Source organism: Hyperoodon ampullatus (genome assembly GCF_949752795.1).
Source record: "Hyperoodon ampullatus genome assembly, chromosome: 1".
In the NCBI taxonomy this organism is placed as follows: Eukaryota; Metazoa; Chordata; class Mammalia; order Artiodactyla; family Ziphiidae; genus Hyperoodon; species Hyperoodon ampullatus.
The window spans coordinates 57,490,681-57,515,401 of NC_136914.1; the positions used below are offsets into that span (position 1 = coordinate 57,490,681).

The 24,721-nt window shown below is 37.3% G+C and overlaps 1 protein-coding gene across 1 annotated transcript in view; it reads right to left on the reverse strand.

Annotated features, from left to right (window-relative positions):
- Window positions 1-24,721, reverse strand: part of CTNNA3 (catenin alpha 3) — a gene marked incomplete at both ends in the record, with an annotated part of 1,638,358 nt that overhangs the window by 1,532,656 nt on the left and 80,981 nt on the right. The window contains 1 exon segment of the mRNA XM_079710492.1: window positions 2,523-2,689. Coding sequence (XP_079566618.1) covers window positions 2,523-2,689 — 167 coding nt within the window.

Below are 24,721 nucleotides of genomic sequence, written 5' to 3' on the forward strand. Positions count from 1 at the left end.
TACTTCAGTAAGATACTAGAGTAGAAGGGCACTGAAGTTTCTCCACTACGATTTTTTCATTCTAAGTAGAAATTTAATAGAACCATAAACATTAAAAATATTCTAAGCCACTATATTCCAATGTATGGTCTGAGAATGTTCCAGGATTAGTAGATTATAGAAGAGTTCTTGGGTCAAGAAATTTGGGAAACTCTGGGTTAAGCAAAGTTAAACAAGTTTCTTTGCTTCAATATTTCTCACCAACTTTAATGCTAATGTGCATCAAAAACATTCAAAGGGAATTTCAGTGTGCAGCATTGACCATAATAAAAACTTTTTTTCATGTTGCATATTTATAAGAGAGGTTCTGCAGAATACTTTTAGGGGAACATTGGGCTAAATAATTCTAATCTTAATCTCCAATAAATTTTTTCAATTTGCCTTCATTCTATGTGAAACCTTGAAAGAATTGAGTTGAATAATACAATTCAAATATAAATTTTTATAAGGATGAAACAATAAAAAACTATCACAATTTACCACAAAGGTCTTCCCTTTTTCATAGGTGAAATATCAGTGTTGTATTACAAATACTTATAAGTGATTTAAATGATCTAGCCCAAGTTCAGGCTCTGATGAGGAACCAATATATGTGGGAAAGAATAGCTAGAATTAATAATGCCTCCTCCCCCTGACATACCTAAATTCCCTTAACAATCTGTTATAGGCCCATGAACTTGTCTAAACATTTCTGAAAGCTCTTTATAGTAAAAGCTGTTCTAACCCCTGAGGTACTAAGTTCCAAAAGTTGTTTTTATCCTATCACCTTGAGCAAGCTTCTTAAATTCGATGTGCCTCAGGTTTTTTTTTTTTTTTTCATCTATAAAATAGGGATCGTAATCACTCGGCTGTTGTGAGGTTGAATTAAAGGAGATAATCCCTCACATTTCTTGGCCCATTATAAAAATTCAATAACTATTAAGTATAATTTTTATTGCAAAAACAGTATTTTGATTTTCTTTGATCTACAATTACCTCCTGCTTCATCTGAATGATATGATGTATGTGCATTACCTAGCACTGTGCCTAGTAGTTAGTGGCACTCAATTAAAAAGGTAGTGAAGGTGCTTGTGGTCTTATATATATACAGTTACCTCCTAATTGATTATAAAGGCAGTAATTTTCACCTTACCAAAGCCTTTCATTCTGCCTATCCCAACAAATCTAGAGTTAAAACATAGGAAATATTGGGTCATTGGAACTAGGAATTACCTGGCATTTAATCTTTCATGCTCTCTTCTGGTTATAGCATTTATTAGTGTCTATATTCACATATAAAAATGAATCTCAGAAATTTTCAGGGATTTGTTTAAGGTATCCAACAAGCCAGTAGCCAAGTAACAAAAACATTGTTCAAATATCTCACATACAAATCTATTGGTAGATAGTTGCTAGTGATGAGAACTAATCCCTTTCCTGAAAAGCTACTTAAACAACAGCTACAACAAAAAGGTGCCAAATTGCCTTTTTGCAGTAATAAAACTATCAAAAGAAAAGGAATCTGAAAGTATAAAGGAAAGGTCACTCTACTTTAGGGTTAAAACAAACATTAGTAAGTAAGAGAAAGATTTTAAAAAAAGGTTTAGCTTAGCAATTAGAGAAAATGATTTTGACAAGAAGGTCAATCAGACAAGGTCATCATTTGCCTAATAACGTAGTGATACTACAGTCATCAAGCGCCTTTATGAAAATGCAGATGTATTTATGAATAGAAAAGCAAGGGTCCTATTTAAAGTAGGAGAAAGAGCAGCGACTCCAAAGGGTTCTTTGCAACCTTTTCATCTAGACACTATTAATGACTTGGTCAAACTAAATAAATTAAGAAAGTGAAAAAGGCTGAAATAAAATTCTCCTTCTACTAAGCTTCTGCTAAATGGTTTTGTCTAACAAAATAAAACAAACAAGATATCTTGCTGCCTTTGTAGTCTCTCCTAGTTAAAATATATTTTTTACTCTTATTAAATCCACTTATACATTTTCATAATGGATTACTACAGACAACACAGACTACCTGCAAACATGCACTGTTTATCTTAGATCAAGAGGAGCTGGCAAAGTAGTTTTCATATACAAACTAGGATAAGTTTCCACATGCCTTAAGCTTTAAAGTTTCTCATTCTCAAATTATTTATATTTACATATTCGTTTTCTATATTATCTATATAATTGTTACTATATATTTATTTATATATTTATATAGGGCATAATAAGTTAAATGGTCAAAAGCCTAGAACTTTCTCCTAGCCATTTCCTTATCAGTAAGTCATCTTCTGTTTTTCAGTCTCCCACTGGCTTTAAGACTAACTTCTGGCTTCATTCTTGTCAAGTATGCATTAGTTTCACAATCCAATCCAGTCGTCTTCTGATGGGTGACATTAAGAAATGTGAGTGAGGCCGGGATGCGCTTGGATTGATGCCAGGTTCAGAAAATGGAATTATAAGTGAGAACAATGCCAAGGTAAACTAAGCCATCTTTTACTTACAGCTGACACGTGCTGCAAGAGACACATGACATCAATCATATCTGCGAGGATAAGGAGTCTGGTAACTGCAGCCAACAAGGCACGGGCAGCTTGAACCACAGCCTCCCTTTTTGGGAGATAACAGGGATCATCTGCAAATCTCTCAGCTGATACTTTCAGAGCTTCACCTGAAACACATAATCCCCAATAAATTATACTTTAATTTCACTTGTGCCTGTTGCAGCATTTATCATCCAACCTAATTCCAAGTACATTCCATGACTAAGGATAATATTAAAATACTGTCACTTGACACTAGAACATCGTCTCTTAATAAACAATGCAGTTTCAAACTGACATTTGTTTTTGATAAACGCTCTGGAGTTTAAGAAGCGGGATACCATTTTCCCGCAAGAAAATTGTGCTCAATTGACTAGCAGCATCTAATAAAATTGCTGTCAACTTCTGCATTTGCTGAATCTCATTTGCTGTGAAAGGTTTCATTACTAAGACTTCAATCGGAAACAATCTTGTTTATAAAAATAAGGTAAATCTTCACTGAGTTACTTTCAAATTCAATGGATGCTAGAAAAGAGCTAGCCTTTAAGACAGTAAGACAGCAGATCTCTGATAAAAGTTTAACATAGGCAGATTTATTCTAAACTGTCAATATAATGAACAAACTATACCCTACACTTAGTCACAGAAATAATCTTTCATAGTACTTGTTACAGAAATATAGTCACTATTTTTAAGGTTTTTTTCATTTAAAATGTTTTATTATAAAAGTAACAGGTACTCATTTATTTTCCAAAGTTCACAGTTCAAAAAGGTATAAAATGACAAGAAAAAGTCCCTATTTACCCCACTCCAGTAACATAATTGTTAAAGATTTACCACATCCATTATTTTTTAAATTTTTCAATTTAAACTTACTTTTATTATGAAAACAATATGTGACTCATTACTTTTAAATAATTCACCATACTAAAAAGAGTATAGAGTGCAATTTTTTTTTGTCTCCATACTAATCCCAAAAACATCCATTAACTTCTTGTATATCTATCCAGAAATTTTTTATGAATGTAGGTATTATGTGGGGGCATATGTATACATGTACACTTATAAATTCATATTATGTTTTATTAGTATATTCACATATATTCATATACATTCATATATTTGAAAGATTTTATGTCAAGAGAAAACATAGATAGGTATTATATGTTATAAAAGGAACATATAGAAGATATAGATTCTTCTCACAAACAGTATTATACTAAAAACTTTCTACAATTTGTTCTTTTCACTTATCAACTTATTTTCTTTTCACATTGGGATACAGATGACCACGAGGCAATAGAGGAAAGAACTTAACAGTGTGGGCAGGAGCCACTTAGCTTCTTTATGTTTCATTTTTCTCCACTGTAAATGGAGCTAATAATAATACCTACAATTTTTATGAAGATTAAATGAGAGCAGTGGTTGGAACTTAGTTAAAGACTTAATTAGCTGGTATTGTCATTCTTTTTAATGCTTTAATAAAGTTACTTTTTATTGATATACTACAACTTATTTTACCAGGCCTCCCTTGTTTTAGTAAGTTCTTTTTCCAGTATGTTGAGAAATAATTGGCATACATCACTGTATAAGTTTAAGGCATACAGCATGATGGTTTAATTTATACATATTGTGAAGTAATTATCACAGTAGGTTCAGCTAACATTCATCATCTCATACAGATACAATAAAAAGAAAAGAGGAGGGCTTCCCTGGTGGCGCAGTGGTTGACAGTCCGCCTGCCGATGCAGGGGACATGGGTTTGTGCCCCGGTCCGGGAAGATCCCACATGCCGCGGAGCGGCTAGGCCCGTGAGCCATGGCCGCTGAGCCTGCGCGTCCGGAGCCTGTGCTCCGCAACGGGAGAGGCCACAACAGTGAGAGGCCCACGTACCACAAAAAAAAAAAAAGAAAGAAAGAAAAGAGGAGAATTGAGAAGATGGTGGAAGAGTGAAACGCGATCACCTTCCTCCCCACAGATACATCAGAAATACATCTACACGTGGAACTGCTCCTATAGAACACCCACTGAACTCTGTCAGAAGACCTCAGACCTCCCAAAAGGCAAGAAACTCCCCACGTACCTGGGTAGGGCAAAAGAAAAAAGAACAAACAGAGACAGAAGGATAGGGACGGGACCTGCACCTCTGGGAGGGAGCCGTGAAGGAGGAAAGGTTGCCACACACTAGGAAGGCCCTTCGCGGGTGGAGACCAGGTGGCGGAGGGGGAAGCTTCAGAGCCACGGAGGAGAGCACAGCAACAGGGGTGCGGAGGGCAAAGCGGATCGGTGCCGACCAGCACTCACCAGCCCGAGAGGCTTGTCTGCTCCCCCGCCGGGGCGGGTGGGGCCTGGGAGCTGATGCTCCGGCTTAGGTCGGATCGCAGGCAGAGGACGGGGGTTGGCGGTGTGAACACAGCCTGAAAGGGGCTAGTGCGCCACGGCTAGCCGGGAGGGAGTTCGGGAAAAAGTCTCGAGCTGCCGAAGAGGCAAGAGACTTTTTATTCCCTCTTTGTTTCCTGGTGCGCGAGGAGAGGGGATTAACAGCGCCGCTTAAAGGAGCTCCAGAGACAGGCGCGAGTCACGGCTATCAGCGCGGACCCCAGAGACGGGCATGAGACGCTAAGGCTGCCGCTGCAGCCACCAAGAAGGCTGTGTGCAAGCACAGGTCATGATCCACACCTCCCCTCCTGAGAGCCTGTGCAGGCCGCCACTGCCAAGGTCCCGTGATCCAGGGACAACTTCCCCGGGAGAACGCACGGCGTGCCTCAGGCTGGTGCAACGTCACGCCGGCCTCTGCCACCACAGGCTCACTCCGCACTCCGTACCCCTCCCTCCCCGCGGCCTGAGTGAGCCAGAGCCCCCTAGTCAGCTGCTCCTTTAAACCCTCCTGTCTGGGCAGAAACAGACGCCCTCAAGCGACCTACACGCAGAGGCGGGGCCAAATCCAAAGCTGAACCCCGGGAGATGTTCTAACAAAGAAGAGAAAGGGAAATTTCTCCCAAAGGCCTCAGAAGCAGCGTATTAAAGCTCCACAAAAAACTTGATGTACCTTGCATCTGTGGAATACCTGAATAGAAAACAAATCATCCCAAATTGAGGAGGTGGACTTTGGGAGCAAGGTATAGTATTTTTTCCCCTTTTCCTCTTTTTGTGAGTATATATATGTATGCTTCTGGGTGAGATTTTGTCTGTATAGCTTAGCTTTCACCATTTGTCGGAGGGTTCTGTCCGTCCGTATTTTTTTCTTTTTTTTTTTTCCTTTAAAATTTTTTTTTCTTAAAAATTATTTTTTATTTTAATAACTTTATTTTATCTTACTTTATTTTATTTTATTCTCTTTCTTGCTTTCTATTTTTTCTCCCTTTTATTCTGAGCCATGTGGATGAAAGGCTTTTGGTGCTACAGCCAGTAGTCCATGCTGTGCCTCTGAGTTGGGAGAGCCAAGTTCAGGACACTGGTCCACAAGACACCTCCCAGATCCATGTAATATCAAATGGCGAAACTCTCCCAGAGATCTCCATCTCAACACCAAGACCCAGCTTCACTCAACGACCAACAAGCTACACTGCTGGACACCCTATGCCAAAAAACTATCAAAACAGGAACACAGCCCCTTCCATTAGCAGAGAGGCTGCCTAAAATCATAATAAGGCCACAGACACCCCAAAACACACCACCAGACGTGGACCTGCCCACCAGGAAAGACAACATACAGCCTCATCCACCAGAACAAGGCACTAGTCCCCTCCACTGGAAGCCTACACAACCCACTGAGCCAACCTTAGCCACTGGGGACAAACACCAAAAACAATGGGAACTACGAACCTGCAGATTGCAAAAAGGAGAACCCAAATACAGTAAGATAAGCAAAATGAGAAGACAGAAAAACACACAGCAGATGAAGGAGCAAGGTAAAAATTCAAGAGACCTAAAAAACGAAGAGGAAATAGGCAGTCTACCTGAAAAAGAATTCAGAATAATGATAGTAAAGATGATCCAAAATCTTGGAAAGAGAATAAATACAAGAAACATTTAAAAAGGACATAAAAGAACTAAAGAGGAAACAAGCAATAATGAACAACACAATAAATGAAATTAAAACTACTCTATAAGAGATAAATATCAGAATAGCTGAGGCAGAAGAACGGATAAGTGACCTGGAAGATAAAATAGTGGAAATAACTACTGCAGAGCAGAATAAGAAAAAACAATGAAAAGAACAGAGGACAGTCTCAGAGACCTCTGGGACAACATTAAATGCACGAACATTTGAATTATAGGGGTCGCAGAAGTAGAACAGAAAAAGAAAGGGACTGAGAAAATATTGGAAGAGATTTTAGAAGAAAACTTCCCTAATATGGGAAAGGAAATAGTTAATCAAGTCCAGGAAGCACAGAGCGGCCCATACAGGATAAATCCAAGGAGAAACAGGCCAAGACACATATTAATCAAACTATCAAAAATTAAATACAAAGAAAACATATTAAAAGCAGCAAGGAAAAAACAACAAATAACACACAAGGGAATCCCCATAAGGTTAACAGTTGATCTTTCAGCAGAAACTCTGCAAACCAGAAGGGAGTGGCAGGACATATTTAAAGTGATGAAGGAGAAAAACCTGCAACCAAGATTACTCTACCCAGCAAGGATCTCATTCAGATTTGATGGAGAAATTAAAATCTTTACAGACAAGCAAAAGCTGAGAGAGCTCAGCACCACCAAACCAGCTTTACAACAAATGCTAAAGGAACTTCTCTAGGTAAGACACACGAAAGAAGGAAAAGACCTATGATAACAAACCCAAAACAATTAAGAAAATGGTAATAGGAACATACATATTGATAATTACCTTAAATGGAAATGGATTAAATGCTCCCACCAAAAGACACAGACTGGCTGAATGGATACAAAAACAAGACCCGTATATATGCTATCTACATGAGACCCACTTCAGACCTAGGGACACATACACACTGAAAGTGAGGGGATGGAAAAAGATATTCCATGAAAATGGAAATCAAAAGAAAGCTGGAGTAGCAATTCTCATATCAGAAAAAATAGACTTTAAAATAAAGACTATTATTACAAGAGACAAAGAAGGACACTACATAATGATCAATGGATCGATCCAAGAAGAAGATATAACAATTGTAAATATTTATGCACCCAACATAGGAGCACCTCAATACATAAGGCAAATACTAACAGCCATAAAAGGAGAAATCGACAGTAACACAATAATAGTAGGGGACTTTAACACCCCACTTTCACCAATGGACAGGTCATCCAAAATGAAAATAAATAAGGAAACACAAACCTTAAATGATACATTAAACAAGATGGACTTAATTGATATTTATAGGACATTCCATCCAAAAACAACAGAATACACATTTTTATCAAGTGCTTATGGAATATTCTCCAGGATAGATCATATCTTGGGTCACAAATCAAGCCTTGGTAAATTTAAGAATATTGAAATCGTATCAAGTATCTTTTCTGACAACAACGCTGAGACTAGATATCAATTACAGGAAAAGATCTGTAAAAAATACAAACACATGGAGGCTAAACAATGCACTACTTAATAACCAAGTGACCACTGAAGAAATCAAAGAGGAAATCAAAAAATACCTAGAGGACTTCCCTGGTGGCACAGTGGTTGAGAATCTGCCTGCTAATGCAGGGGACAAGGGTTCAAGCCCTGGTCTGGGAGGATCCCACATGCCACAGAGCAACTAGGCCCGTGAGCCACAACGACTGAGCCTGCACATCTGGAGCCTGAGCTCCACAACAAGAGAGGCCAAGATAGTGAGAGGCCTGCGCACCGCGATGAAGAGTGGCCTCTGCTCGCCACAACTAGAGAAAGCCCTCACACAGAAACGAAGACCCAACAAAGTAAAAATAAATAAATAAATTACTAAAAAAATATACCTAGAAACAAATGACAATGGAGACACAACGACCCAAAACCTATGGGATGCAGCAAAAGCAGTTCTAAGAGGGAAGTTTATAGCAATACAATCCTACCTTAAGAAACAGGAAACATCTCAAATAAACCACCTAACCTTGCAGCTAAAGCAATTAGGGAAAGAAGAATAACAACAACAAAAAAAACCCCAAAGTTAGCAGAAGGAAAGAAATCATAAAGATCAGATCAGAAATAAATGAAAAAGAAATGAAGGAAATGATAGCAAACATCAATAACACTAAAAGCTGGTCTTTGAGGAGATAAACAAAATTGATAAACCATTAGCCAGACTCATCAAACAAAAAAGGGAGAAGACTCAAATCAATAGAATTAGAAATGAAAAAGGAGAAGTAGCAACTGTCACTGCAGAAATACAAAGGATCATGAGAGATTACTATAAGCAACTCTATGCCAATAAAATGGACAACCTGGAAGAAATGGACAAATTCTTACAAATGCACAGCCTGCCGAGGCTGAACCAGGAAGAAACAGAAAATATGAACAGACCAATCACAAGCACTGAAATTGAAACTGTGATAAAAAATCTTCCAACAAACAAAAGCCCAGGACCAGATGCCTTCACAGGCGAATTCTATCAAATATCAGAGAAGAGTTAACACCTTTCCTTCTCAAACTCTTCCAAAATATAACAGAGGGAGGAACACCCCCAAACTCATTCTATGAGGCCACCATCACCCGGATACCAAAACAGGACAAAGAAGTCACAAAAGAAAGAAAACTACAGACCAATATCACTGATGAACATAGATGCAATAATTCTCAACAAAATACTAGCAAACAGAATCCAACAGCACATTAAAAGGATCATACATCATGATCAAGTGGGGTTTATTCCAGGAATGCAAGGATTCTTCAATATATGCATATCAATATATTGCATATCAATATATTGCAATATATTGCATAACTGTGATACACCATATTAACAAATTGAAGGAGAAAAACCATATGATCATCTCAATAGATGCAGAAAAAGCTTTTGACAAAATTCAACACCCATTTATGATAAAAACCCTGCAGAAAGTAGGCATAGAAGGAACTCTCCTCAACATAATAAAGTCCATATATGACAAACCCACAGCCAACGTCATCCTCAATGGTGAAAAACTGAAACCATTTCCACTAAGATGAAGAACAAGACAAGGTTGCCCCCTCTCACCACTCTTATTCAACATAGTTTTGGAAGTTTTAGCCATAGCAATCAGAGAAGAAAAAGAAATAAAAGGAATCCAAATCGGAAAAGAAGAAGTAAAGCTGTCACTGTTTGCAGATGACATGGTATTATACATAGAGAATCCTAAGGAAGCTACCACAAAACTACTAGAGCTAATCAATGAATTTGGTAAACTAGCAGAATACAACATTAATGCACAGAAATCTCTGGCATTCCTATATACTAATGATGAAAAATCTGAAAGTGAAATTAAGCAAACACTCCCATTTACCATTGCAACAAAAAGAGGAAAATATCTAGGAATAAACCTACCTAAGGAGACAGAAGACCTGTATTCAGAAAATTATAAGACACTGATAAAAGAAATTAAAGATGATACAAATAGATGGAGAGATATACCATGTTCTTGGATTGGAAGAATCAACATTGTGAAAATGACTATACTACCCAAAGCAATCTACAGATTCAATGCAATCCCTATCAAACTACCAAGGGCATTTTTCACAGAACTAGAACAAAAAATTTCACAATTTGTATGGAAACAGAAAAGACCCCAAATAGCCAAAGCAATCTTGAGAACGAAAAACGGAGCTGGAGGAATCAGACTCCCTGACTTCAGACTATACTACAAAGCTACAGTAATGAAGACAGTATGGTACTGGCACAAAACCAGAAATATAGATAAATGGAACAGGATAGAAAGCCCAGAGATAAACCCATGCACATATGGTCACCTTATCTTTGATAAAGGAGTCAAAAATATACAGTGGAGAAAAGACAGCCTCTTCAATAAGTGTTGCTGGGAAAACTGGACAGGTACATGTAAAAGTATGAAATTAGAACACTCCCTAACACCATACACAAAAATAAACTCAAAATGGATTAAAGACCTAAATGTAAGGCCAGACACTATCAAACTCTTAGAGGAAAACATAGGCAGAACACTCTATGACATAAATCACAGCAAGATCCTTTTTGACCTACCTCCTAGAGAAATGGAAATAAAAACAAAAATAAACAAATGGGACCTAATGAAACTTCAAAGCTTTTGCACAGCAAAGGAAACCATAAAGAAGACCAAAAGACAACCCTCAGAATGGGAGAAAATATTTGCAAATGAAGCAACTGACAAAGGATTAATCTCCAAGATTTACAAGCAGCTCGTGCAGCTCAATAACAAAAAATCAAACAACCCAATCCAAAAATGGGCAGAAGACATAAATAGACATTTCTCCAAAGAAGATATACAGATTGCCAACAAACACATGAAAGAATGCTCAACATCATTAATCATTAGAGAAATGCAAATCAAAACTACAATGAGGTATCACCTCACACCAGTCAGAATGGCCATCATCAAAAAATCTACAAACAATAAATGCTGGAGAGGGTGTGGAGAAAAGTGAACCCTCTTGCATTGTTGGTGGGAATGTAAATTGATACAGCCACTATGGAGAACAGTATGGAGGTTTCTTAAAAAACTACAAATAGAACTACCATACGACCCAGTAATCCCACTACTGGGCATATACCCTGAGAAAACCATAATTCAAAAAGAGTCATGTACCAAAATGTTCATTGCAGCTCTATACACAATAGCCAGGACATGGATGCAACCGAAGTGTCCTTTGACAGATGCATGGATAAAGAAGATGTGGCACATATATACAATGGACTATTACTCAGCCATAAAAAGGAATGAAACTGAGTTATTTGTAGTGAGGTGGATGGACCTCGAGTCTGTCATACAGAGTGAAGTAAGTCAGAAAGAGAAAAAGAAATACCATATGCTAACACATATATTTGGAATCTTAGGGGGAAAAAAAGGTCCTGAAGAATCTACAAACAAGACAGGAATAAAGACACAGACCTACTAGAGAATGGACTTGAGGATATGGGGAGGGGGAAGGGTAAGCTGTGACAAAGTGAGAGAGTGGCATGGACATATATACACTACCAAATGTAAAATAGATAGCTAGTGGGAAGCAGCCGCATAGTAACGGGAGATATGCTTGGTGGTTTGTGACCTCCTAGAGGGGTGGGATATGGAGGGTGGGAGGGAGGGAGACGCAAGAGGGAAGAGATATGGGAACATATGTATATGTATAACTGATTCATTTTATTATAAAGCAGAAACTAACACACCATTGTAAAGCAATTATACTCCAATAAAGATGTTAAAAAAATAAAATAAAATAAATTACATTATATAAGGACATAAAAAAGAAAAGAGAAGAAAAGGGGAAAAAAGAAAAAAATGTTCTTTGTGATGAGAATTCTTAGGATTTACTATCTTATCAATTCTATACATCATACAGCAGTGTTAACTATAGTCATCATATTGTACATTACAACCCTACTACTTATTTATATTATAACTCAAAATTTGTATATTTTAACCACATTTATCTGTCCCCCTCCCCCCACCCTCCACATCTGGTATCTGCATGTCTGATCTCTTTTTCTATAAATTTGTTCTTGTTTTAGTTTTTGTTTTTCATATTCCACACGTAAGTGAAATCATACAGTATTTGTCTTCCTTTGTCTGACTTATTTCATTTAGCATAATGCCTTCAAGGTCCATCCATGTTGTCTCAAATGGTAGGATTTTCTCATTTTTGATGGATGAATAATACTCCATTATATATATACCACAGCTTCTTTATCCATTCATCCATCAGTGGACACTTAGTTTGTTTCCATGTCTTGGCTACTGTAAATAACACTTCTATGAACACAGAGATACAGATACCTTTTTGATTTAGTGGGTTTTTTGCTTTAGATATATTACCAGAAGTGGAATTATTGGATCACACAGTAATTCTATTTTTATTCTTTTGAGAATCCTCCATAGTGTTTTCCATAGTGGCTGTACCAATTTACAATTCTACCAACAGTGCATTAAGCACTTATCGGATATATGGTTTGCAAATATTTCTTCCCATTCCATAGGTTGTCTTTTTAATTTGTTGATGATTTCTTTTGCTATATGGAAGCATTTTAGTTTGATCTAGTCCCACTTGTTTATTTTTTTTATTTTGTTGCTTATGCTTTAGCTGTCATATCTAAAAAATCATTACCAAGGCCCATGTCATGAAGATTTATTCTTATGTTTTCTTCTAGGAATCTCATGCTTTCAGATTTTACCTTTAAGTCTTTAATCCATGTGGAGTTAATTTTTGTGAGTGGTGTAAGATAGGAGTCCAGTTTCATTCTTTTACATGTGAATACCCAATTATCCCAGCACCATTTATTGCAGAGACTGTCTTTTCTCCTTTGGGTATTCTTGGCTCTCTTGCCAAATATTAGTTGACTGTATATGCTTCGTTTATTTCTGGGCTCTTGATTCTCTTCTGTGTGTTTTTATGTACCAGGTCACTATTGAATACATAAATTATTTCCAACTTTTTCCTATTTCAAACAATACTACAAAGAACATCCATAACATATATTTTTGCATGCATGGGCAAATTTAGCTGTAACATAAATCCTTAAAAGTAGAATTGCTGAGTCAAGGGGTAAATGAATTTTAAGTTTTGATATACATTGCCAAAAACTTCTCCAAACACAGCCATCTCACCAACAACATATAAAAGGGCCTGTCTTATCTACTTTATTCCACAAATATTTTGTTTCCATTTATTCATGATCTTCAGCATAAAGAAAATGAAATAAATTCTTGTTATTAAAAATAACAAAGAATAGTATTCCTTATTGCAGACAAAACCTGTGAAAAGGGTCTGAGACATTCTCAACTTGTTAATATGTTATCAACACATTTAGCTCTCTTAAGCAATACCAAGTTAGGAACTCAGACTGTTAAGTCAGACACTTCTGAGATCAAATTCTTATCTGCCACTTCTAGTTCTGAGACCTTGGACACTTAAATACTTTCAGCGTCCACATCCATAGGAAAGGGATAAAAATATTACTTGTCTCATAGTGTTTCTGAGGCGTTTAAATGAAATATATTTTATAATATATATTTAGCACAGTATCTGAACATGAAAAGCACTCAACAAATATTAGCTGTTATTTTCTCAGGAAATTTCTAGTAGATACAGTAAATTTTTAAGGCCAGTAAATAGTGATTTTTATGTGTTTCTCTGTAAGTCAGAATTGCTGCTAGGAGACTGTGAAAAATTAAAGTGACCTCTGAAATTAAGAGAGCAAATGAATTCCCACAAAAAGATTATCTTTTCTTGTTATGTGTCTGAATTGGAAAGTTATGATAGGCTTTGTAGAATACTGTCATTGACTTCAAATACTAAAATTAAATATATATTTGAAAAGAATTATGTGTTCTTGCCTCTAAAGATGTTAAGATGTTGAACAACTGGCTGAGGAGCCATACTCAGAAAAAGGTCATTAAACATTAAAAAACTATTACAGTCTTTATCTCTGTTAAGGTAATATAAAGAGTCATCCAAGTAGCACTGTTGGGAGAAAAAAATGTCGCTCCTGAAATACATTAATAAAGATGCGGTAAGCAAACTTTCTATTACTGGACTTACCACCCTCCCTCCTCTGCAATACTTCCAATTCTTTTCAGCTGGTTTCAGTTCATAATTCTGGTTTCAACATAAACATCTATTAGCATCTGTGCTTTATAAAGTCTACATGTGGGGAGTCTATTCTGAAATACAATTCCCAATCTTTCTTATAACCCTTTTACCTTGAAGTTTAATAAATAAGAAATTTTACTTTTAAAATACATATAAATAAAAACTACATTTTTCCTTTAAGAAATCCCACTCCATACATAAAAGCAAATACTTTTTACTAAATATCATGAAAATACCACAAGAACTAGATTCAGAAATTTCTTTCTACTGGAGCCATTTTGTTCCTTTCCTATCAACTATGCTCTTTTTAATCTTCAAAAACTCTGTTATGAAATGCCTGCTTGAATACAGTACTGAGGTATAAACTTCACTACATTCAAAGTTCAACTCCACTTTCTAAAAGTGATTATATTGATTATAAACGTGCAAATCAAAGAAAACAATGCATAAGCAAAACATCTACAGGAGAAAGGGGAATAACCAAAATGAAAATGGGTAAGTACTTTGAAATTTGAAAGATGAAATTTCCGCCAACTTTTATAATTAACATTATATTTATGATTCAATTAAGGTTTCTAGTTATGCCTTTGGCCACCTTTCTATGTGTGTTTTAATATACCATACACATGTAACAGGCACTAGTACACATTAATTGATTCACTATATATTAACACACTCTGGTATAAAGGAGTTCCCAGGCTGAGATTGGGCAATAGGGGGTTGGTTTTATTTGTTTTTAATTGGGAAACAGCCATTGAGAATATGAAAACTCCTAAGAGGTAGGAGCTTAAATTTAACTTTGAAGCAGATTGATTTTTGAGGGAGGGAGGGCAGGGAAGAGGGGAGAATGACTTCAACTAGGTCCTAAACTTATGCAGATGTTTAAAAATAAGCAAAGACCCTCCTTTAAAATGTCTGAGCCAGTTTGATGGCAAGGAGCAAAAATATTTTATATAATAAATAAAACCTTATCATGGCAAAGGGAAAGGCTGGAAAGCTAGCCATTGTGTGGACATGGGTTTAGGAGTTACAAGGACATCAGCAGAACCTATGGACTCAAAATATAGATGCCTATGGTTGCCTTTGTAAGCATGTGTCTTATTTCCCTTGCATTATCTTCAAACTCTCAATTAAGTCTTATTAAAATTTATACTTTGGTTCCAGTCAATGCAGAGGAACAAAGACCAGATATCTTTCTCACCTGATATAACAAAAAAAAATAGACAAAATATATGAAAACCTGGTTGTAAAGGTAGTGGGCATTACCCAGCAAAGGACAGTATTCCCTGAGAAATGGTAAACAAAACAGGATGAGCCCTTTGATAGCCCTAGCTTACTGCCTTGATAGACTTTTCAGACCACAGATAGGAAAGACAAACTAAGACAGAGACTGGCAAACATTCTGAGCTAAAGAGACAAAGCTGGCTTCCCTGGTGGTGCAGTGGTTGAGAGTCTGCCTGCAGATGCAGGGGACACGGGTTCGTGCCCCGGTCCGGGAAGATCCCACATGCCACGGAGTGGCTGGGCCCGTGAGCCATGGCCGCTGAGCCTGCACGTCCGGAACCTGTGCTCCGCAACGGGAGAGGCCACAACAGTGAGAGGGCCGCGTACCGCAAAAAAAAAAAAAAAAAAAAAGAAGAAGAAAGGTATATGCACCCCTTTGCTCATTGCAGCATTATTTACAATAGCCAAAATATGGAAGCAACCTAAGTGCCATTAGTAGATGAATAAAGAAAATGTGATACACACACACACACACACACACACACACACACACACACACGAACACAAAATGGAATGTTACTCAGCCACAAAAAAGAATGAAATCTTGCCATTTGCAGCAACATGGATGGACCTAGAGGGTGTTTTTCTAAGTGAAATAAGTCAAACAGAGAAAGACAAATACTGTATGATTTCACTTATATGTGGAATCTAAAAAACAAAACAAATGAACAAACATAACAAAACAGGAACAGAGTAATAGTTACAGAGGACAAAGAGGTGATTGCCAGAGGGCAAGGGGTGGGAGGGAAGAAAGAAATAGCTGAGGAAGCTTAAGAGGTACAAACTTCTAGTTGCAATAGAAATGAGTCATAGGTTTGAAAATACAGTGTGAGGAATATAGTCAATAACTATGTAATATCTTTGTATGTACAGTGACAGATGGTAACAAGACTTATTGTGGTGATTATTCTGAAATGTATAGAAATATCAAATCACTATGTTGTTTAACGGGAACTAACATAGTGCTGTAGGTCAATTATACTTCAAAAACAAACAAAATCATAGAAAAAGGGATCCAATTTGTGGTTACCAGAGGTGAGGAGGGGAAAGTGGGGGTATTGGATGAAGGTGGTCAAAAGGTACAAACTTCCAGTTATAAAATAAATAAGTACCAGGGATGTGATGTACAACATGATAAATATAATTAACAATTAACACTGATGTATGTTATATATGAAAGTCATCAAGAGAGTAAATCCTAAGAGTTCTCATCACAAGAGATTTTTTTATGTTTCTTTAATTTTGTCTCTGTATGAGATGATGGACGTTCACTAAACTTATTGTGATAATCATTTCATGATGTATGTAAGTCAAATCATTACGCTGTACACCTTAAACTTACACAGTGCTGTATGTCAATTATATCTCAATAAAACTGAAAGAAAATAATAAAATAAAACAGCATTTTAGAAAAATTAATTTCTTAAAAAACAAGTTAAGTATTGTGCATGGTTGGTGGAAATATAAATTGGTGCAAACACTATGCAAAGTAGTACGGCAGTTCCTCAAAAAATTAAAACTAGAATTACATATGATCCAGCAATTCCACTTTTCGTATTTATCCAAAGGAAACAAAAACACTAACTTGAAAAGATCTACACCCTCATGTTCACTGAAGCATTATTTACAAAGCTAAGGCATGAAAACAACCTAAGTGCCCATTGATGGATGAAAGAATAAAGAAAAGGTGGTGTATATACATTAAATGGAATATCATTCAGCCACAAAAAAGGAAGGAAATTCTGCCACTTGCAACAACGTGGACTGACCTTGAAGGCATTCACTAAGTGAAAAAAGTAAGATAAAGACAAATAATGTTATGATATCACCTATATATAGAATCTAAAAAAAAAATTGAACTCACAGATAGAGAGAACAGATTGGTGGTTGCCAGCGGTAGGGGGTGGGAGTAGGCAAAATGAGTGAAGGTGATCAAATGGTACAAATTTCCACTTATAAGTTAAATAATTTCTGGGGAAGTAATGTACAGCACAGTGACTAAAGTTAATAATACTGCATCATATATTTGAAAGTTGCTAAGGAAGAAAATCTTGAAAGTTCTCATCACAAGAAAAAAATTGTAACTATGTGAGATTATGGATGTTAACTGAACTTATTATGGTAATCGTTTCACAATATATATATCTATCAAATCATCAGTACACTTAAAACTAACATAATTTTATATGTCATTTATATCTAAATAACTGGCAAAGTATTCCTATTCTTGTAATTGCAGTGAAGAAATAAATCTTTAAAATTCAAAAAAAAGTTATATGAGGAAAAAATGAAAAATAAGAGTGACTACACTGAGGCACTATTTGGTCATTTTAAAATAAGATCACCAGTTCTGACTTATAATCAATCTTAACAAATCTCCATTCATATTTCAGTAAGTAAAAGTAGAGGTCATCCTTCACTGTGCTAAAAAACTCAAAGTCCCACAGCTGTGATCAAAGCAATAAATGTCTAGCAAATTTATTCTTTCAAATATCATCCTATTCACAGCAGTGCTTTTGCACAGGAAAGGAAACCATAAACAAGACCAAAAGACAACCCTCTGAATGGGAGAAAATATTTGCAAATGAAGCAACTGACAAAGGATAAATCTCCAAAATATACAAGCAGCTCATGCAGCTCAATATCAAAAAACCAAACAACCCAATCCAAAAATGGGCAGAAGACTTAAATAGGCATTTCTCCAAAGAAGATATACAGATTGCCAACAAACACATGAAAGGATGCTCAACATCACTAATCATTAGACAAATGCAAATCAAAACTACAATGAGGTATCACCTCACACCGGTCAGAATGGTCATCATCAAAAATTCTACAAACAATAAATGCTGGAGAGGATGTGGAGAAAAGGGAACCCTCTTGCATTGTTGGTGGGAATGTAAATTGATACAGCCACTATGGAGAACAGTATGGAGGTTCCTTAAAAAACTAAAAATAGAACTACCATATGACCCAGCAATCCCACTATTGGGCATATACCCTAAGAAAACCATAATTCAAAAAGAGTCATGTACCAAAATGTTCATTGCAGCTCTATATACAACAGCCAGGACATGGAAGCAACCTAAGTGTCCATGGACAGATGAATGGATAAAGAAGATGTGGCACATATATACAATGGAATATTACTCAGCCATAAAAAGGAATGAAACTGAGTCATTTGTAGTGAGGTGGATGGACCTAGAGTCTGTCATTCAGAGTGAAGTAAGTCAGAAAGAGAAAAACAAATACCGTATGCTAACACATATATATGGAATCTAAAATAATGGTCATGAAGAACCTAGGGGCAAGACGGGAATAAAGATGCAGACCTACTAGAGAATGGACGTGAGGATACGGGGAGGGGTAAGGATAAGCTGGGACAAAGTGAGAGAGTGGCACGGACATATATACACTACTAAACATAAAATAGATAGCTAGTGGGAAGCAGCTGCATAGCACAGGGAGATCAGCTCGGTGCTTTGTGACCACCTAGAGGGGTGGGACAGGGAGGGTGGGAGGGAGGGAGATGCAAGAGGGAAGAGATAAGTTAACATATGTATATGTATAACTGATTCACTTTGTTACAAAGTAGAAACTAACACACCATTGTAAAGCAATTATACTCCAATAAAGATGCTAGAAAAAAAAAGAAAAAAGACGTGGCACATATATACAGTGGAATATTACTCAGCCATAGAACGAAACAAAATTGAGTTATTTGTAGTGAGGTGGATGGACCTAGAGTCTGTCATACAGAGTGAAGTAAAACAGAAAGAGAAAAACAAATACCATATGCTAACACATACAGCACATACTAACACATATGCATATGGCTGATTCACTTTGTTATATAGCAGAAACTAACACAACATTGTAAAGCAATTATACTCCAATAAAGATGGTAAAAAAAAAAAAAGTCAAAATTTTCCCAATTGCAATTAAAGTGTTCATTATGTAGAAATGACAGAAATGATTTTGGGCTCAATTGTATAGTCTTAGTTCACATAAAACTCACAAGGAAGTCAAAGTGGTTAACTGTACACACTGAAAGTATAAAGTCAAACCAAAAAGCATAAAAATATATTGGAAATAACATTGAAAATTCTGAGAAATTATGACAGTAAATATATTTCATTCACAATAGCATCAAAAGAGTAAAATACTTAGTAATAAATTTAACAAAAGCAGTGCAAGACTTGTACATTGAAAACTACAAAACATTGCTGAAGGAATTTAAAGACCCCCCCCCAAAAAAAAGGAATGATATCCCATATTCATGGATGAGAAGACTTAATATCTAAGAAGACTTAGTATATCCCATGGAAATACTCCCCAAGGTGGTCTACAGATTCAGTTCAATCCCTAACATAACCTTTTCGGCTCTTTTGAAGAAACTGACAAGCTGATCCTAAAATTCATATGGAAATGCAAAGGACTCAGGATAGTCAAAAGAAACTTGAAAAAAAAAAGAGCTAAGTTTGAGGAATCACACTTCCTCATCACACTTCCTAAGTGTGATTTCAAAACTTAGAAGAAATCTGTAGTAATCAATAGAACTGATATCCCAGAAATAAACCCTTACTGATTTTCAAAAAAGATGTGAAGAAAATTCAGTGGGAAATTAATAAGTATTTTCAACAAATGGTGCTGGGACAATTGGATATCCACATTCAAAACAAATGAAGTTGGACCTCTACCTCATACCATATACAAAAGTTAACTCAAAATGATCTCAGACCTATGCCAAAGCTAAAGCTATAAAACTCTTAGAGAAACTCACAGGAGTAAAACTTCATGATCTTAGGTTAGGAAATAATGTCTTACATATGCTAACAAAGCAATTTTTATTTTTTATTTTTTTAACATCTTTATTGGAGTATAATTGCTTTACAATGTTGTATTAGTTTCTGCTTTATAACAAAGTGAATCAGTTTTAGGTATACATATATACCCATATCTCCTCCCTCTTGCACCTCCCTTCCACCCTCCCTATCCCACCCCTCTAGGTGGTCACAAAACACCGAGCTGATCTCCCTGAGTTATGCAGCTGCTTTCCACTAGCTAGCTATTTTACATTTCGTAGTGTATATATGTCAGTGCTACTCTTTCACTTCATTCCAGCTTACCCTTCCCCCTCCCTGTGTCCTCAAGTCCGTTCTCTATGTCTTTATTTCTGTCCTGTCCCTAGGTTCTTTGGAACCATTTTTTTTTTAGATTCCATATTATATGTGTTAGCATACAGTATTTGTTTTTCTCTTTCTGACTTACTTCACTCTGTATGACAGACTCTAGGTCAATCCACCTCACTACAAATAACTGAATTTCGTTTCTTTTTATGGCTGAGTAATATTCCATTGTATATATGTGCCACATTTTTATCCATTCATCTGTCGATGGACACTTAGGTTGCCAGAGCAATTTTTTAAATGATATATTAGACAATCAAAAATTAAAACTTTTGGACCCCAAATAGCCAGATCAATTTTCAGCAAGAAGAACAAAGCTGGAGGTATCACATTCCCTGATTTCAAAAAATATTACAAAGCTATAAGTAATAAATACAGTATGGTATTGGCATAAAAACAGATATACAGACCAATGGAACAGAATACAGAGCCCAGAAATACCATACATATGCAGTCCACTGATCTTCAATAAACGTGCCAAGAATACACAATGGAGAAAAGATATTCTCTTCAATAAACAGTTCGGGAAAATTGGATATCCATATGCAAGAGAATGAAATGGACCCTTTTCTCACACCATATACAAAAATCAAATCAAAATGGATTAAAGACTTAAATGAAAGACCTGAAGCAATAGAACTCTTAATGGAAAACAGAGAAAAAACTTCTAGACATTGGACTGGGCAATGATTTCTTGGATATGACACCTAAAGCACAGGCAACAAAAGCAAAAATAGACAAGTGGAATTACATCAAACTAAAAAGCTTCTGCAAAGCAAAGAAAATAGTTAACAAAATGAAAAGGCAACCCATGGAATAGGAGAGATTTTTAGCAGACCATATATCTGATGAGGGGTTAATATCCACAAAAAAATAAGGAATTCCTACAACTCAATAGGAAAAAACAAATGAACATACAAACAAATAACCCAGTTGAAAATGGGCAAAGAACCTGAATAGACATTTCTCCAAAGAAGACAAACAAATGGCCAACAGGTTTATGAAAAGGTAATCAACATCACTAATCATCAGGGAAATGCAAATCAAAACAACAATGCAATATCACTTCACACCTGTCAGGATGGCTATTATCAAAAAACCAAAGGACAACAAGTGGTGATGAGGATGTAGAGAAAAGGGAACACTTGCACACTGTTGATGGGAATCCAAATTGGTACAGCCGCTATGGAAAACAATATAGAGGTCCCTCAAAAATTTATAATTAATCCAAATTGATCCAACAATGCCAAATGGATCCAACAATGCTACTTCTGGGTATATATCTAAAGAAATTTAAATACGGATCTCATAGAGATACCTGCACTCTCATGTTCAGTGCAGCTTTATTCACAATATCAAAGGTAAAGCAACCTAAATGTCCATTGACAAATAAATGGATAAAGAAAATGTAGTATATACATACAATAGAATATTATTCAGCCTTAAAAAAGAAGGAAATCCTGCCATTTGCAACAACATGGATGGACCTGGAGGGTATTTTTCTAAGTGAAATAAGCCAGACCCAGAAGACAAATTCTGTATGATTTCACTTATACGTGGAAACTAAAATAGTTGAATTCATAGAAGCAAAGAGTAGACTGGTGGTTGCCAGAGGCTTGAGAGAGGGGGTAAAGGGGTAATGTTGGTCAAAGGATACAAAGTTTCAGTTTTGCAAGATAAAAATGTTCTGGATGCCTACTGTACAACATAGGCCTATGATTAGCAATACTGTACTGTATACTTAAATTTTGCTAAGAGGGTAGACTTTATGTTAAGTGCTCTTACCACAAAAGGAAAAAAAACAAAAAGCAAATAAAAGGGGGAGGAAGGAAACTTTTGTAGGTGATGGATAAGTTTATGACATTGCAATGATAATTTCACAGATGTATACTTATTTTCAAACACATCAAGTTGTGTACATTAAATATCATAGTTTTTGTATGTCAGTAACACCTCAGTAAAGCAGTTTTTTAATTTTTTAAACTTCTGGACTTCAAAAAACATCAAGAAAGTGAAAAGACAAACCACAGAATGGGAGAAAATATTTTTAAATCATATATCTGACAGGAGGCTTATATCCAGAAGCTATTAAAAAAATATTACGAGAGAGGCGGGAAGATGGCGGAAGAGTAAGACGCGGAGATCACCTTCCTCCCCACAGATACATCAGAAATTCATCTACACGTGGAACAACTCCAACAGAACACCTACTGAACGCTGACAGAAGACCTCAGACCCCCCAAAAGGCAAGAAACTCCCCACATACCTGGGTAGGTCAAAAGAAAAAAAGAATAAACAGAGACAATAGGATATGGACGGGACCTGCACCAGTGGGAGGGAGCCGTGAAGGAGGGAAGGTTTCTACACACTACAAGCCCCTTCGAGGGCGGAGACTGCAGGTGGCGGAGGGGGAAAGCTTCGGAGTAGCGGAGGAGAGCACAGCAACAGGGGTGTGGAGGGCAAAGCAGAGAGATTTTGGCACAGAGGATCGGTGCCCTCAGGCACACACCAGCCCGAGAGGCTTGTCTGCTCGGCCGCCAGGGCGGGCGGGGCTGGGAGCTGAGGCTCGGGTATCGGCTTTCAGTCGGAGCGCAGGGAGAGGACTGGGGCTGGCGGCAGGAAGAGACCCTGAAGGGGTTAGTGCTAGCCCGGAGGGAGTCCGGGGAAAGGGTCTGGAGCTACCGGTGAGGCAAGAGACTTTTTTCCCTTTTGTTGCCTGGTGCGCGAGGAGAGGGCATTCCCCTCCCTCCCCTCTGCCTGAGTGAGCCAGAGCCCCCGAATCAGCGGCTCCTTTAAACCCGTCCTGTCTGAGCGAAGAACGGACGCCCTCCGGCGACCTACGCGCAGAGGCGGGGCCAGGTCCAAGGCTGAGACCCGGGAGTTGTGAGAGCAGAGACAGGGAAATCTCTCTGTGCAGCCTCGGAGGCAGCGGATTAAAGCTCCACGGTCCATTTGATGTGCCCTGCATCTGTGGAGTGCATGAATGGACAGCGAATCATCCCAAATTGAGGAAGTGGACTTTGAGGACAAGATTTAAGACTTTCCCCCCTTTTTTTCCTCTTTTTACAACGAATTATCTCAAATTAAGGAGGTGGACTTAGCAAGATTTCAGACTTTTCGCCCTTTTCCTCTTTTTACAACGAATTATCCCAAATCGAGGAGGTGGACTTGGAGAGCAAGATTTCTGATTTTTCCCCCTGCTCTCTTTTTGTGAATGTGTATGTGTAAGATTCTCTCTGTATAGCTTTGCTTCCACCAAATGTCCCAGGGTTCTATCGGTCCGTGTTTTTTTCAATAATTACTTTTTAATTTTAATAACGCTACTATATTTCATACTTTATTCTATTTTACTTTACCTGCTCTTTCTTTTTTTCCTCCCTTCCCTTCATCCCTCCCTCCCTCCGCTCCTCCTTTCCTTCTTTCTTTTTCTTTCCTCCATCCCTCCCTCCCTCCCACCCTTCTTCTTTCCACTTTCTTTTTCTTTCCTTCCTCTCTCCCTCCCTCCCTCCTGTCTTTCTTTCTTTCTTTCCTTCCTCCCTCCCTCCCTCCCTTCTTCCATTCACTCTTCCTTTTGCTTTCATTCCTCCCTCCCTCCTTTCTTTCCTTCTTTCTTTCCATCCTTCCTCCCTCCCTCCCTCCTTTCTTTCTTTCTTCCTTCCTTCCTTCCTTTCTTCCCTTCTTCCTTTCTTTCAATCTCTCTTTCTTTCTTCTACTAATTATTTCTTTCTACTTTTTCTCACTGTTATTCTGAGCCGGGTGGATGAAAGGCTCTTGGTGCTGCAGCCAGGAGTTAGTGCTGTGCCTCTGAAGTGGGAGAGCCAACTTCAGGACACGGGTCCACAAGAGACCTCCCAGCTCCACATAATATCAAGCAGCGAAAATCTCCCAGGGATCTCCATCTCAACACCAGCACCCAGCTTCAGTCAACGACCAGCAAGCTACAGTGCTGGTCACCC